A 13,670-nucleotide genomic window follows, 5' to 3' on the forward strand; every position below is an offset into this window, starting at 1 on the left:
GAGTTCGCTGTATGCAGATTGAATATCGATTTAAAGCACATTTAAGGGGAATGGCTGGTTGGTCTGGGCGTCCAGCGGAGAGAGGACGGCGTGTGGGGAAAAAGAGGTCGCAGGTCTGGAATATTTATCACCTTTTATCTCCCCGCCTCTAAACCAATTCTGACCTTGCAGCTGCGAGGTCAAGTTTGGTCTGAAGTTTATTTATGTAACCTCAACATCGCCCGCAATCTCTCACAGGGCCTCAGCGGCACGACCCGCCTGCCCGGCGCAGGGAGTCGGTGTGTGGGTACGAGGGCTTGGGAGGAAAGTTTGCCTCCTAACTACACGGCTGCATGATGACAGCTGAACTTCCTGTGACTTCTACCGTCTGTGGTTTAGCTCTCTGTTCTCTTTTGTTATTGGAATTATTAATGTTATTAAGAAGCTGTGTAGTGTTAAACATCAGCTTTAGTAGCTCAAACAGGTTCTCAATACATTGCAGCTTAAACCATAAACCCAATAACAAATGTAAATATTTAACTTTCTTGGGTGCGAAATTTTTTTGTGCAAGACAGAAAAGTACTCTTAAAAAAAATGTATAAATTAGATTTTTTTTTTTTAATCAAGAAAAATGTTTATGTAAGTAAAATAAAACAATTAGGTCAATTAGTTTTATATCTGTAAGAAAAACTTTATCGTACAATTGAGTATTCTTGTTCTGCTGTAACTCGTCCTATCTTCATATGAAACAGATCCCACACCTCAATATATTTGGGCTCTAACTTTCACAAACACTCATGTTGAGATGTCCGACTCACGCACAGCCGGCTGTTTTGCCACGCGGCGTTGACTGACAAGCAATCCACAAACGCTTTAGTCCGCATCTTTCCCAAAGAGAGAGGGAGAGAGAGAGAGAGAGAGAGAGAGAGAGAGAGAGAGAGAGGAAGGCAGAGAGGAGGGTGTCGCCCGCACGGATCCGGTAACTGTTTATTGAACGACCTGAGAGCCTGGTGGCAGCTGCCGCCTTCATGCTAAGCATCAGGAGCGAGAGAAAGCAGTCGATGAGTCTGCAGCCTAACCTGTAATTACTCAGGAGATGACAATGCCTTTACAAGGACGAGGGGGGGGCGGGGGCGGGGGCCGGGTAAAAGAAAGAGAAGGAAAAATCAATCATGGTTGAATTACGATAGGCGAGTGTCCTGCAAATTACCTGAGCAGAGCAGAAAAAGGAGTTACGGCAGCGGTACGACTCCACTTCTACACGATGGAAGGGGGATAGAATGGTATTGAACCTCAGCGGGGGAGCGACTGGGAGGAATCAAAGCTACAAAGCCACAGCTCAACAAGAGCTCATCAACCAACCATTCAAGAACTGTCACCAAACAGTTTCTCCTCCACAGCCCGGACAGCGTTAGGAAAGCCTTCTAAACGCCGGCCGGCGGCGAACAAACGCCAAAGAGAGAAAATATGAACTTCACCTGGACTCGCGCTGATCCAGAGCCAAGCGGGTCACGCCGCCCCGTTGCCACTCAGAGCGCACCGTAGGGCTGCTGAGACACGAGTCTGAGCAGTGTGGTGACGCTATCAGGGAGGGAACCCGTGTCTCTATGGTTACGGGTTCACACACGCCATTCCTTAAACTTCTGTGCGTCTCGTCTGGGACTTCAACATCTCTGCTTTGTACTTCTAAGTCGTACTTTGAGTATCGTGCTTTCAAACAGTCTCGGGCACGGGTGAACACTTTCTACCTTTTAAGTAAAAGCATGAGACACATTCTCCAATCACATTATCTCCATTTTCCACAGCAGGTCGCCATCACTTGCTTCAGTAAATCCACTAATGAGAATCTGCTGACATTATTCAATGTTCTACACTTTCCACATGTTCTCTATCTCTTCCTGTCCAATTACGTCCTGACGCAGACGCACAACTTCACCTCTGAGATCAATGAAATATCATATTACGTTTCATCACCTCAACTTAACGTCGCCTCAGCTGCCAGTGTGTGTGTGTGTGTGTGTGTGTGTGTGTGTGCACGTCGCCTCCCTGTGCGTCGGCCCTGTTTGACTAAGTGAAATTGAAGAGTGGGTAATGAGGAAACGTGGAGACAAAGGTGTCCTCTCCTGCACGGGGACACACAGGTATCAAAGACCTGGAGGGCCAACTTCAATTTAATGGACTGCTAAGTAGAAGCTCCTCTCTCTTTCTCTCTCTCTCCCTCTCCCCCTCCTTCTCTCTCCTAAATGAAGGGACAGTCTGAGCCTCCAAAATGGTGCCGGCTCCGTCTGATGACACCATTTGTATTCTGCTGCTGTGCTGCTTGTGCTGACCTGCGACTGAGAGATACAGGCAGGCAGCAGCTTTATCTGTCCAGCAGGCCGCCCTCCGTTTGTGCCTGCATCCTTTCCTCGCCTGCCCACCGACCGGATGCCTCTCGGTGTCTTTCAATCCCTTCCTGAAACGAGCGGGCCAGATGTTGCCCTGTGCGATCCTTTCATGGCCCCCGTGGAGTCAGGTGTGAGGGCATGAAAGGAGCGTTTGAGGAATGGAGCGGCTCAGTAGCATGTGTGTGCTAATGCGATTGCAGACCTCCGGATGGTTGTGCAGGTGTTATCATTCTCCCCTTTCCCCTCGATTAGACAAACAGGCGATGTCCAGTGGTATTAAAACTATCATTTCCATGCAGGAGCTCATCAGCTGACAGACTGCAGACAGAGTGGGATGGTACCTGAGGGGAAGTGCTCGTTGATGGGCCAGTTGTCCACCTGCAGGGTGGCGTTCCCTCCGTTCCTGGTGAATCGCACCAGGTGGTATTTGCCATCGTTGACGGCCGTGGCGGGTTCTTTCACGCTGATGTCCACCGTCCCAATGTTGAACGTCACGCCTACTTTGCCTTGCTCCTGAAAAACAAACGCAGAGAAGTAAACAGTCAGTCATGTGGCTCCACCGTCAAGGATTCCACTTTTGTTGTGCATTAATTAATAAACGATCCAATAAACTAACAGTAAAACGGTGAATAAAGGGAGTTGGATGGATTCTCTCATTCGTGGTGGACCAGGCAGAGAACCGGAGGAGGCTAGCTGGCTACGCTTCATTATTCCACTGTAATGTGATGAAAATGGGCTGCCAGCAGAGATTGTAATGATGAGTAATGCTCCCCGCAGCCTGTCGCCGCAGAGCCGGCAGGACAGACGCCTGTTCTGCTGCTCCTCGCAAACTCTATGAATACCATATGTTTTGTTTAGCCCTTAATGCTAAACCAGTTATACCGTAACCATAAATCGTGAAGCCTCGCCATCATTCCCCGCGTCCACGTCCCCTCAACCGCACTCATTCTTCACCGGCTGCCAGCGTGTTTTATTGGGTCTGCTTGCAAATTCATGGGCGTGTGGGCGTTACAAGCAAAGGGGTTTTAAAGCCGAGGCACGGGGCCCCGAGCGAGCGCCGATGAAGAGGGGCTGCGTTTCTTATGTCATTTGTTTTAATCCTCCGCAGGGAATCTCTCAGTGTAATTACCTCCTTTAGAGGGCCGGAGCGGCGGGAGAGCCTTTCTCATAACAAAATCTAAATTAGGACGGCGAGCAGAGGGGCAGACGCCGTATCGCTAATTGATCAGCGGAGACACGGGCGGAGCGTTACGAGGTGGACCTTGATAATGTCAGAGTGGACTTAACGCTGCTTGCTCGGCAAAACGCTGAAAGACTTTAACAACGCAAATGGCACAACACTTAAAATGCCAACCTGTATTTAATGTTACTAGACTCTATAAGAAGAGGAATTTATAAGGTCAACCAACACTTTAAACTGTTTTAATGTTACACCAGGAGATTACTAACGGGTCCGTCTCTGGACTCTGAGCCAATCGGAAACAGGTATGAGCTTTTTCATCTCTTTGTTCCGTATCTTTCTGCGTCTTAAGTAGGGCACCTTCAAGACACCCAGCTCTCACTTTCTTCCTCTAAATGAAGTTGTTGTTTTGGTGTCTGGGCGTCTTTCAAGTGCCTGTTTCCTCGTCTGTAGAGGGGAGGAGGTGCGGTCTTATCTCGTACGCCGGCTCCACCGTAGCACGCAGTCGCTTTTACTATTAGTATGCCATCACATTTGTTGATGTGCACGCCGAACGCTGATGTTCTAATGTGATTAGCAGGCGGTGAATCAATCATTTCACGTGTCGCATGAAAACAGCGGCAATCAGATCCAAATCAGCATAAATCGATTCTGCTGCACTCTGAGAAACAGAGCGAGATTACGGGATCAGAAATCGATTTAGCGAAGCGTGCAAACAATCTAGTGTCCTCTAATCGCCGTAAGCAAACTTTGCATGCATTTGGTTAGCTGATTAAGGAACTAGTCCAATATATTCAGCAAACCATGGAATTGTATTATTCTGTAATGACGCCTTAATGCGCTAAAGCCAGAAATCAGAATAAGGATGAAGAGCGCAGGTAAGTGAACTCTGTGTGAGCCGAAACCACGCACAGTGACTAAGTGTGCATGCTACAGTCTGCTAGCCGCCGCTTACAGTCTCATAAATCATTTAAAAACAATCTTGGCTCTATTCTTCAGTGGCTTCAGCGTGACATCACATTAGACTGTAACGTGACAGAGGCTCTCCTGCTTCACACTCTCTAACTTGGGCTAATAATGGAGGACGACACGACAAAGCCATTTCCTAAAAGCCCAGGCAGAAGGTGCAGAGCTAGAGCCGGAGCCGGAATATCTTAGCCTGCACTTAACGCCTCAGTCAGAGAGGCTGTAAAAAGGCTCTTAATTTAAGTAGTTACCGTTAAAATTAAGAGCAACAGGCGTTTGCGCTCATATCTGGCTGTAAATACTGATAATCTATGAACGACGCCCAGACAGGCTGAGGGAAGGACGGGAGCCAACATGTTGACACTTTAATGCCACGCGGCGACGCTCAGCGTGTGTGTTGTACTGTGACAAATACGACCGCAGCCTCCTGCCCCCTCTGAGTAATGACAGGACCTTTCAACGCGGCGGCGGCGGCGGCGGCGGCGAGGCCTCGGCGCAGACACACACATCAGCGTGAGTACATCCGCCGTGACCTTCACACACTCCGGCAGCCGCGTCATCACCTACACACTCATATCTACAAACAAAGACAGATCGTCACCCCTCCCTGGTTCTGCTACAAGCAAACAACACGACACAACAACCGTTGCCGAGCGCCTCCGGGCACAGTCGACTCTCTCTCTCTCTCTCTCTTTCCTTCTTCTTCTACTTCCCCTGAACGGCAGCTGTTGTCCGGCGACTCTCCTGCCTCCTCCGCCGCCGCCGCACACCCACCTGCCCGCCCGCCTTCGCCCCCGCGCTGCAGCAACATTTGATTGACAGATCCAATTACGTTTTTTATTGGCCTGTCGCTCGCGAGGCGGGAAGGCACTTCATTGTCTCCTGAGCAAAGGGGAGAAATGGCTATTGTTCTCTTAGTGGAAAAGATGATGGCCACTATTCTAGGCGTAAACAAATGATGCGGGGAGAGTCACTTACACACACACACACACACACAGATACACACTCGTAGGCAAACATGTACACAAGCCCAGGAACAGGAACACACAAAGGTACACAAAGCCATAAAGTGTAACCTTGTGCTGAAGAAGCATTGTTCCCACAGTCTTCCTCAGTATGAAAGCAGAATTGGAAAAGCACTCACTTTGCCACATTTTACATTTTTATGATAATATTGCAATTGACTGTGATTGACCCGTCGTTCTGGAGAGCCGAATGAGCTTCCCTCCAAATGAGCATAGAGCCGTACGGTCTGAGGGAATCTAACGCCCGGGAAGCAACCAGCAGTGGAGTCTGGACCTGGACCATCTCAGACCTGATGAGTGAAACCTTTAGTTGATCGTTGTTGAGCTCCAGAGTACAGAGCATCGCCCTCATTCACCCTCACACCTCCCTGAAGGAAACACTCTACATATCACGTTTCCATAGAGTGGTAATTTAATCGTCTATGTTGCCAAAACTCTTGTAATGGCCCCACATGTTCTTTATTTAATCCCAGCCAGGAGCCGTGAGTCTCAGGGCCGTCGTGTGCATGTTGTGTTCCACGGCTGCGTAAGTAAGACTGATAAATGTAATTTCAGCTCCACTGCAGCCCGCGGGCCGATCTGGCTCAGGCTTGGCACGAGGAGCCGCGGCGGTCCCACGTGAGCCGCCACACACACTGACATCAGTAATCAGGCCCCGCCGCAATCCAATTCAGGGCCGATCAATGCCTCCGACACACGGAGCGCTGCCGGGCCGAGTCAAAGACGGAGAATCAGTCAAAGCGAGGGGGGGGGGGGATGGAGGTGGGCGGTCGTGCAGACAGCCGCCACAGCGCCGAACAGACAGCTGCTGTGTGGGGATGGGCTCCACACAATAGACCCCATCACCATCTCGCTGAATGGCCATTCTGCTAAGCCACCGGTTCAGACAGCGAGACACCGTCTGAAATGACTTCACAGAGGTGAGACGGGTTAAATTAGCACATTTAGCACAGCTGGGGAGAGGGAAAGCTGCCAGAAGAGGCGGTGAGAGGGAGAAAATGTAGTTGAGTTGAGTTGATGAGTGTGTGTGTGTGTGTGTGTGTGTGTGTGTGTGTGTGTGTGTGAGTCAGATAGCTTCTAGAAAATGCATTGAAAGCAGTTTAAGGTCAGAGGACGTTATTTTTTTTCCGTACCCCCCCGCAAAAAATGTATTGTGTTGCACTCAAACCTTGAGTGAAATCGGGTACGGGCACAGAGTAGCTTGTAGTGGTACGACTCCAGTGGATCTATATTAAGTCTCAGTTGGGGAAGGAGGAAGATCTGATATCAAAAAAATGTGTACACGTCCCTGGGCGGGAGTTTGTGTTACACATCCACCCTTTCATCTGGCATCAGCACTCAACTTAGCTTTCCTGCGGTCAGGAGGCCTTTAAAGCTGCAGCCGTGGAAGCGGGCGGAAGCAGGATCGATAGGGGCGGAGAAGCCGGGACAACGTGAGAAGCTGCTGGATTGATGCACCTGGCCTTCATAACGCCAACGCCGCTTCATGGTTAGTAATTGACAGGGATAACTCACGGGCGACGCAGTGATTTGTAGCTGTCGGCTCTTATGTGCGTCAGAACGGAGAGTCAGATATTTGCTGTAGGGGAAAAGATGCGGGAGGCTTCTGAGAGCTTCTGAGAGCTTTGCTGGCTTACGGCGTGACTCATGTTGCACTCGACGAGCCCCCGGGTTAGACACCGCTTTATTAGGCTGACAGCCATGATGAGTCAACGCTGTGGTCGCTTTTGAGGCGACCTGCTGCGTTCTGTACGTGAATGAGGCGGTTGGAAGACGCATTAAAGCTCATGTGTCAACCAATGCACCTACACAAACATTAGCAAAAGGTTGAATCGGCATGAAGAAAACCTGAATACATCTTCTGCTAATGCATATCTGATATCTGTGAGGGTTCCCATGGACCGACACCGATCAGAAAATATCAGATTCCACGTTTCCGCTCTATTCTCTACATGATCGCAATGTATTTCCAATATGTGACAAACTTAAGCACAAAACACCAACACACACACACTGAGGTTTCTACTAAAATCTTAATTAAAGCTAATCTGATCTAATCATGTCTAATTCTGCTGGATAGAACTTGTTAAGCCACAAAACAGCAATTTTGGTGTGTGAGATTGTTGTTCCAGATGACTTCAATGATCACTTTACATGACAGGAGTGTGTATAGTAGAGCAGGAATGATGTCATGTTAAACCGCAGCCTGTTATTAATGCAGCGTCTCATAGAAGTGCTGCTGACAGACACGGAGCTATAAAAACCATAATTACAGCCAGACACTGATAACAATGTGCCAGAGTCAAACGCATGCCGTGTCTCATATCAGCTGCAGAAGTTGTTGCTGTGACTTTTTCTCCTCCCCTCTTGGTTTTTAACGGCGACTGGTTTAATGCACTTTTCAAATAAACCTTCCTGGGAAAAAACTGTGAATTTCCATGAATCATTAATTGACCCAAGCCTTTATTTAAAAGCCGGTCATCGTCTGTGGAGCCGCTGCCAGAGCCGGCGTGGGAGGAGGAGGACGAGGCGCACGCCAATCGCCCCCTTTGCCTCCTGAAATATTGATCAGGGCTAAAAGAAACACAGAGGCGTAACGCCTGGACGGGGACAAACATGGCTTCCACCTCGCTTTACTTCCAGCCCCACGAGGTAATTGCTCGGGTAATACCGCCGAGTCCATTAGCCGCTTGGTTAATGCCCAGGAGAGCCAGCCGGCGTTAAGCTTCCACGCCCGGGCTGAAGAGGAGGAGGAGGAGGAAGACTCGCTGCATATTTAATGTAAACATATGCGGCAGAGGAGTTGCAGCGGGAGGTAATGGCTTTGACTCCTGCGCCGAGGCTCAATGTCAAACACCCAGCTTCACTCTTTGATCCTCGGCTGCAGAATATGAATCGCGCAGGGTCAGCCTTATCAATTATTTACACCCGCTCTTTCTCTATTTCCTGTTTGTCCGCTCTTGTGGCTGTAACTTGCCCTGACACTAATGGCGGATGGCCTGGTGAAAACATTTATCAATGTTACCGCAGAGTCCTCTCCAGCTCACTTTCAGCCTCTTGGAACTTAGAGTACCTGACACTGCACTGATCCTAATCCTGCCCGCCGTATTTCACCGTACGTGCGCCTCAGATCCGTTGTCTTCCCCCCGACCCCCCAAAAAGAACTCCATCCACCGTACAAACCCTGCGTAATATAGTTTGTGCTGTAAATCTTGCCACGTTTGCAAAAGTGTAATTTTCTAAGGTGTAGGTGTTGAAAAACTGCAACCCAGGGATTTAGTTTTGCAAAAGTTTGAGCTATTTCTCGAGATAAGATTGAGTTTTGATGTTGTTTACACTTTAGTTGACATATTACTTTAAAACAGGCGATGCGTCCTCGAGTTTCTCTGTAATAAAATGAAAAAGGACATATGAAGGACGACAGCAAGACCAAAGACTTTCACTGTTTCCGTTCCGGGCCTTGCTGTGGATACGCCGGAGAGAACGAGTCAATAGAGCGTCTAACTTCAATAAATATAAATCCGTCCATGAGCCCGAGATGTTGAGTCACGTCTCAAACGTCTCACACTGTCTCTGACCCAGACAAAGCTCGCCATGGAGACGGGGAACAAAGGAAGAAAGATTCCTTCTCCAGGGTCGAGCAGGTGTGCAACAGGAGCCGGCGGATACGATGTGTGATCCCTCTGGCACATTCTGGGTCTGTCCTGTGGTTCCTGTCCTGTGCCAGGGAATGTCTCCACGGGGGGGAGGTGTCCCTGTAGGGTGGGGGGGGGGCGTCCCGGAGGCATTCTGATAACATTAGATACCTGAGCTGGCTCCTTTCAGCAGAGTTCCCTCCTGTTATTCAAACTCCTCACCTCGTCCCTAAAGGTAAACTCAGTTCAGACGCTGGTATCTGCCATCTCACTCACTCGGTCCCTAACTAGAGCTCTCAATCCTGGGTTGGCCCTAGAACTTAGACCAGCCCGGTAACAACCTGACGGCTCTTTCCTGACTAAATATCAACAAATAGAAACTTTCTCATTCCATTCTCACTACTCAAATCATTTATTCATGTTTGCAGAGGGACCTCATCAACTCTGAACGCACAACAACACAACAACACAAAGTATTTACAATGTTGTCCTACAATACGAGTATCAACCTTTGTTCTATATAACAGCAGTTACTTTGGTACAAGTTGTAATTAGTTTGCCAGCAGAGGAAATGTAGCATTCAAACATAAGAGATCCGTTCAAAGGTGCCGAGCCGGGCGACGTTTCTCCCTGTTTATGTTCAGAATCCTGCACAGCTGAAGTGATTATAATGCACGCCGCATAATTACAAGCTCGCCAAAGCAAAGGGGCGCAGCAGAACTGTCAGCCCGGCCTCTTCCTCCCTGTGATAGCCTGACCTGCTGCTTCCACCGCATGCAATCACAGCATCCGGGCCCCGGTGACACACACACACACGCCTACACGCAGTATATAACTCTACAGTCCTATTAGCATATTACCGCTTAATAACTGGACAGACGCTTCTTTGCAACAGCTGTTCAGAAGGTGTTTGGTATAAATATTCCGTTTTATTTCAGTTACTGAGTCATTTCTCTGTTTGTCTGCTGCGTCGTCCATTTTTAAGGGACGCAGGCGCCCGGCCGCTGACCTCACACTGCGCCGCGTTGAGCCGCACGCTCCCTGCCTGCCACGGGGCTCATTTAAAAAAAGAAGATAGAGTCAGTGAGAGTCAGTGAATGGGATTTGTGCTAGATGGAATAATATGCTGTGAAAGTCCATTAGGGAGCAGGCTAATGAAATTGAAACAGCTTGGTGATCAAATTAGAATCTGTTCGGCAGATATTTAATTTAATGTGCTGCGGATTCAGAGCCCTTTCTATTTGGTGGCTCCAGAATGAAACTCGCGAGCAATAAATCAAGCAGGGACGCAATTTATTCCACATTCTCTCCTTATTTTCACTGGAATGAGGAACGTTTCTTCCCAAAGTAGAAACACGTACGGACACTTCATCTGTGACTCCTGGCTGCATCCTCCCACTTCACCTTAAGTCACTGTGGCACGTGCCGCGTCGCCTCTGCCGCCTCGTAAACACTCGCCAGATGAAACCCTTTGATTCTTTTAGGCTCCAGACTGCGGCGTGTTTGGAACGTGGCCCTCACTGTACTTTAAGAGCTCTCCGGGCCTCTTCTGAAGCATTAGGCAGCTGACTATGGGGGCGCCCAGGTATCGATCCCCAGCTTGAGCCTTACTGCAGGGATTGTGACATTAAAGGACTCCCCCAAGCTACATCTACACACTCCAAAGTTGACAACAAAGGATCAGAAAGGACTCTTTGGACCGTGTGAACATCAGCTATGTTCACTTATAAGAGTGTGTCACCTCCTGGTATCAAACTAATTCTATACCCCTATGCTATGCTAATTTAAAGGATGTGTTTATGTTTATTCTATTAAACATCCTCTCTTATCTAAAGCTATTGGGGGCATCTGGCTCTAACACCTGCCGGCAGTAAAGTCTGCCCTTGTTTGTAAAACATGATCACAGTGGGAGGAAGGGAAAAAAAAAAAGTCTGGTGATTGGCTGCCTTTTTTTTCAGACAGTTGCACAACGCAATTAACAAAATGGATGCTAATTACTGAAACAAGCTGTAAAATTGAGCAATTTGACGAGATATGAGACGATATGCAGTACAACAGAGTGGATGTGGGGGGGGGGGGGGGGGGGGGGGAGAGAGAGAGAGAGAGCGAGAGAGAGAGAGAGAGAGAGAGAGAGAGAGGAAGAGAGAGAGACATCTTCTCATCCATCTGTTTGTGTAAACATCATATTCTGGGCACGCACTTTCAGGCACAAACAGACGGGCTGACGAATGTAAACACAAAAACATGCATGTGCGTGCGTGCGTGCAAACACTCTTTTTGTGTGTGTGTGTGTGTGTGTGTCACAGCTTTTGTTTGTCCGACGTCCTTTTCCGCGCGCTGCATTAAAATTAGAGGCGCTAACACAAACGGTGCCCAGAAACAGGTGTTAAAATGCTAATGCTAATTGCTGGCATCGGCAGCCGTGACACACGGCAGACTGCGCTCTAATCGCTCGTCCGCGGTGTCAGGAGGAAGATGAAGTGAAATGAAGGAAGAGGGTGAAGGTGAGGAAGAGATTAGGGGGAAAAAAAGGGGGTCTTCCACTGTTCCCTCCCCCCCGGGGCTTAGCTGGCAACTTTGGTGCCAAAGCTAGCTGGATAGTTGAGTAACACGCTGGCAGCAGAGGAGACGGGAGGTCTGTTGCCACGGGTAACCTGCCTGAGATGAAGAGTCGAGACCGCTGAAGTGTCAGGGGTGAAAGCAGAGGGAGAGGAGGGAGAGAGGGCGAGAGAGAGATAGCTACCTTCAAAGGAGAAGGGGATGAAGGTGGACATGAAGAAGAAACACAGAGTTATAGAGAGGGAGGCAGCGCGGTGAGGAGGAGGACGAGGAGAGCTGGAGAAAATGATTAAGTGAGAATAGAGCGCATTAGGCACCCTGGTGACAGTCTCTCTCTCTCTCTCTCTCCGTCCCCTCTCCGTCCCTCCCTCTCTCTCTCTGTCCGTCTTCCATGGCGTCCTGATGAGGAGTCCCATCTTATTTTGATTGGAGACTCATTTACTCCTGACTCCTCTGCCCCCCCCACCCCCCCCTGCTGATGACATCGCTCGGCGGGTCTGGAGCACAAAGGCACCGCCCCGACCGCCGCGTGCAAACTCCAAACGGTTTGCAGTCTAATTGCTTCAGCTGGGAGGGAGATTAGGATGATAAATGGAACGCCGGGCTCCCATCAACACTCCCATAATGGAGAGATACACTGAGCTGCCAGTTTATTGGGTACACCCATAGACCCAGCCCTGGTATAGATCTAATGACGGTGCAGTGATGTTGGGTCTGTGTTGACACTGAGGTGGATCCAGAGTCACTCAGAGTCAGGAGCGCCCGCCTTCTTGTCGGAATACGGGTGGGAAAACAAAACAACGCTACATTCCCAACTTTGGATCTCAGTGGGAGAGTCGCTGCACTACTGACGCCCGACTCCTGATTCAAAATAACTTTACTGGAAGATGACGGAGGCACGGTGACCTTTTCAACTCCTGGCTGGGTCCGACCCCCCTTCCCCCCCTTCCCCCCGATTCCCATTAAGTCTGCACGGCGCTCCGATGCCAATCTCTAAACGCAAACGGATTACATCCACGATTACGAAACGCTGCCATCTTATCAAAGTGTCTTCACCTGCTCTCCTCCCGCTGAACGCCAAACCCTCACCCCGGGGGGAAACCATGTCATGTTTAAATGAATACCTGAGCGGACGCAACGCAGCCGCCGAGTCGGCCTCTTCCCGGCTTCTTCTCCGCTCTCCTACGGCGCTGGTCGGGAGCGCCACGCTGGGCGGCATATGCCTTCTCCGTGTGCGTGGCTGTCTTGTCAGCTTGAACCCGGTCAGTGCTCCCGCTTTGCATTATTCATTTCCAATTCCCGAGCAGATTGAGCGCATCAGAGCCGTGTGAATCTGCCGGCATCGCGCCCAAAATCCCTGCGCACCAAATAAGACGTAATTGATTTAAAATATTCCGTATTTTCCGGAGTGGAGTGATACCGTATTCACGCGTCGGCAGGGGGGGGGGGGGGGGGGGGGAGATAAGACGCTCGCTTTCCATCAACAGGAAAAGTACGGGAGTGCCTTTCACCGGGAATTTGGAGATAAGTCAAGCGATCTTCCCCCCTGCTGTCTTATCTCAGTGTCTGTCTGAACGCGTCTCTGCCGTTTAGAGATACGCTCACGCGCGCTCTGATGCCGAGGAGCTGATACGGACAGAGGAGGAGGAGGAGGAGGAGGAGGAGGAGGAGGAGGGAAGAAGAGGTAGAGGGAGAGAGAGGAAGAGGCATTAAAGCACACAAATCTAAGCCGCAATATCTGAGCGTTACACAAAGGCTGGGGAAGAGCCGGAGCTGGAAATGGAGACATTGAAACCTAAAATGGCTGAACAAATAGAAGGGAATCTAGGTCGGTCTGTCTCTTCCACTTGGAGGAGCGACGCTGCGGCGGCGGCGGCAGCGGTGCATCTGCCAGTGTCCTACTTCTCCAGTGGACACTTTCAGGGCACGCAGGCTTCTA

General features: G+C 49.7%; 1 protein-coding gene across 1 annotated transcript in view; it reads right to left on the minus strand.

Moving 5' to 3' along the window:
- The window catches only part of LOC142988266 (neurexin-3b-beta-like), an 85,513-nt gene that overhangs the window by 31,918 nt on the left and 39,925 nt on the right, over positions 1–13,670 (minus strand). Inside the window, exon 3 of the mRNA XM_076137387.1 lies at positions 2,708–2,879. Within this exon, the coding sequence (XP_075993502.1) occupies positions 2,708–2,879 (172 nt within the window). The remainder of the gene's footprint in view (positions 1–2,707; positions 2,880–13,670) is intronic.

This window comes from Genypterus blacodes, unplaced genomic scaffold (genome assembly GCF_046128005.1).
Source record: "Genypterus blacodes isolate CSIRO-AG114 ecotype Tasmania unplaced genomic scaffold, CSIRO-AGI_Gbla_v1 ptg000308l_1, whole genome shotgun sequence".
Classification (NCBI taxonomy): domain Eukaryota; kingdom Metazoa; phylum Chordata; class Actinopteri; order Ophidiiformes; family Ophidiidae; genus Genypterus; species Genypterus blacodes.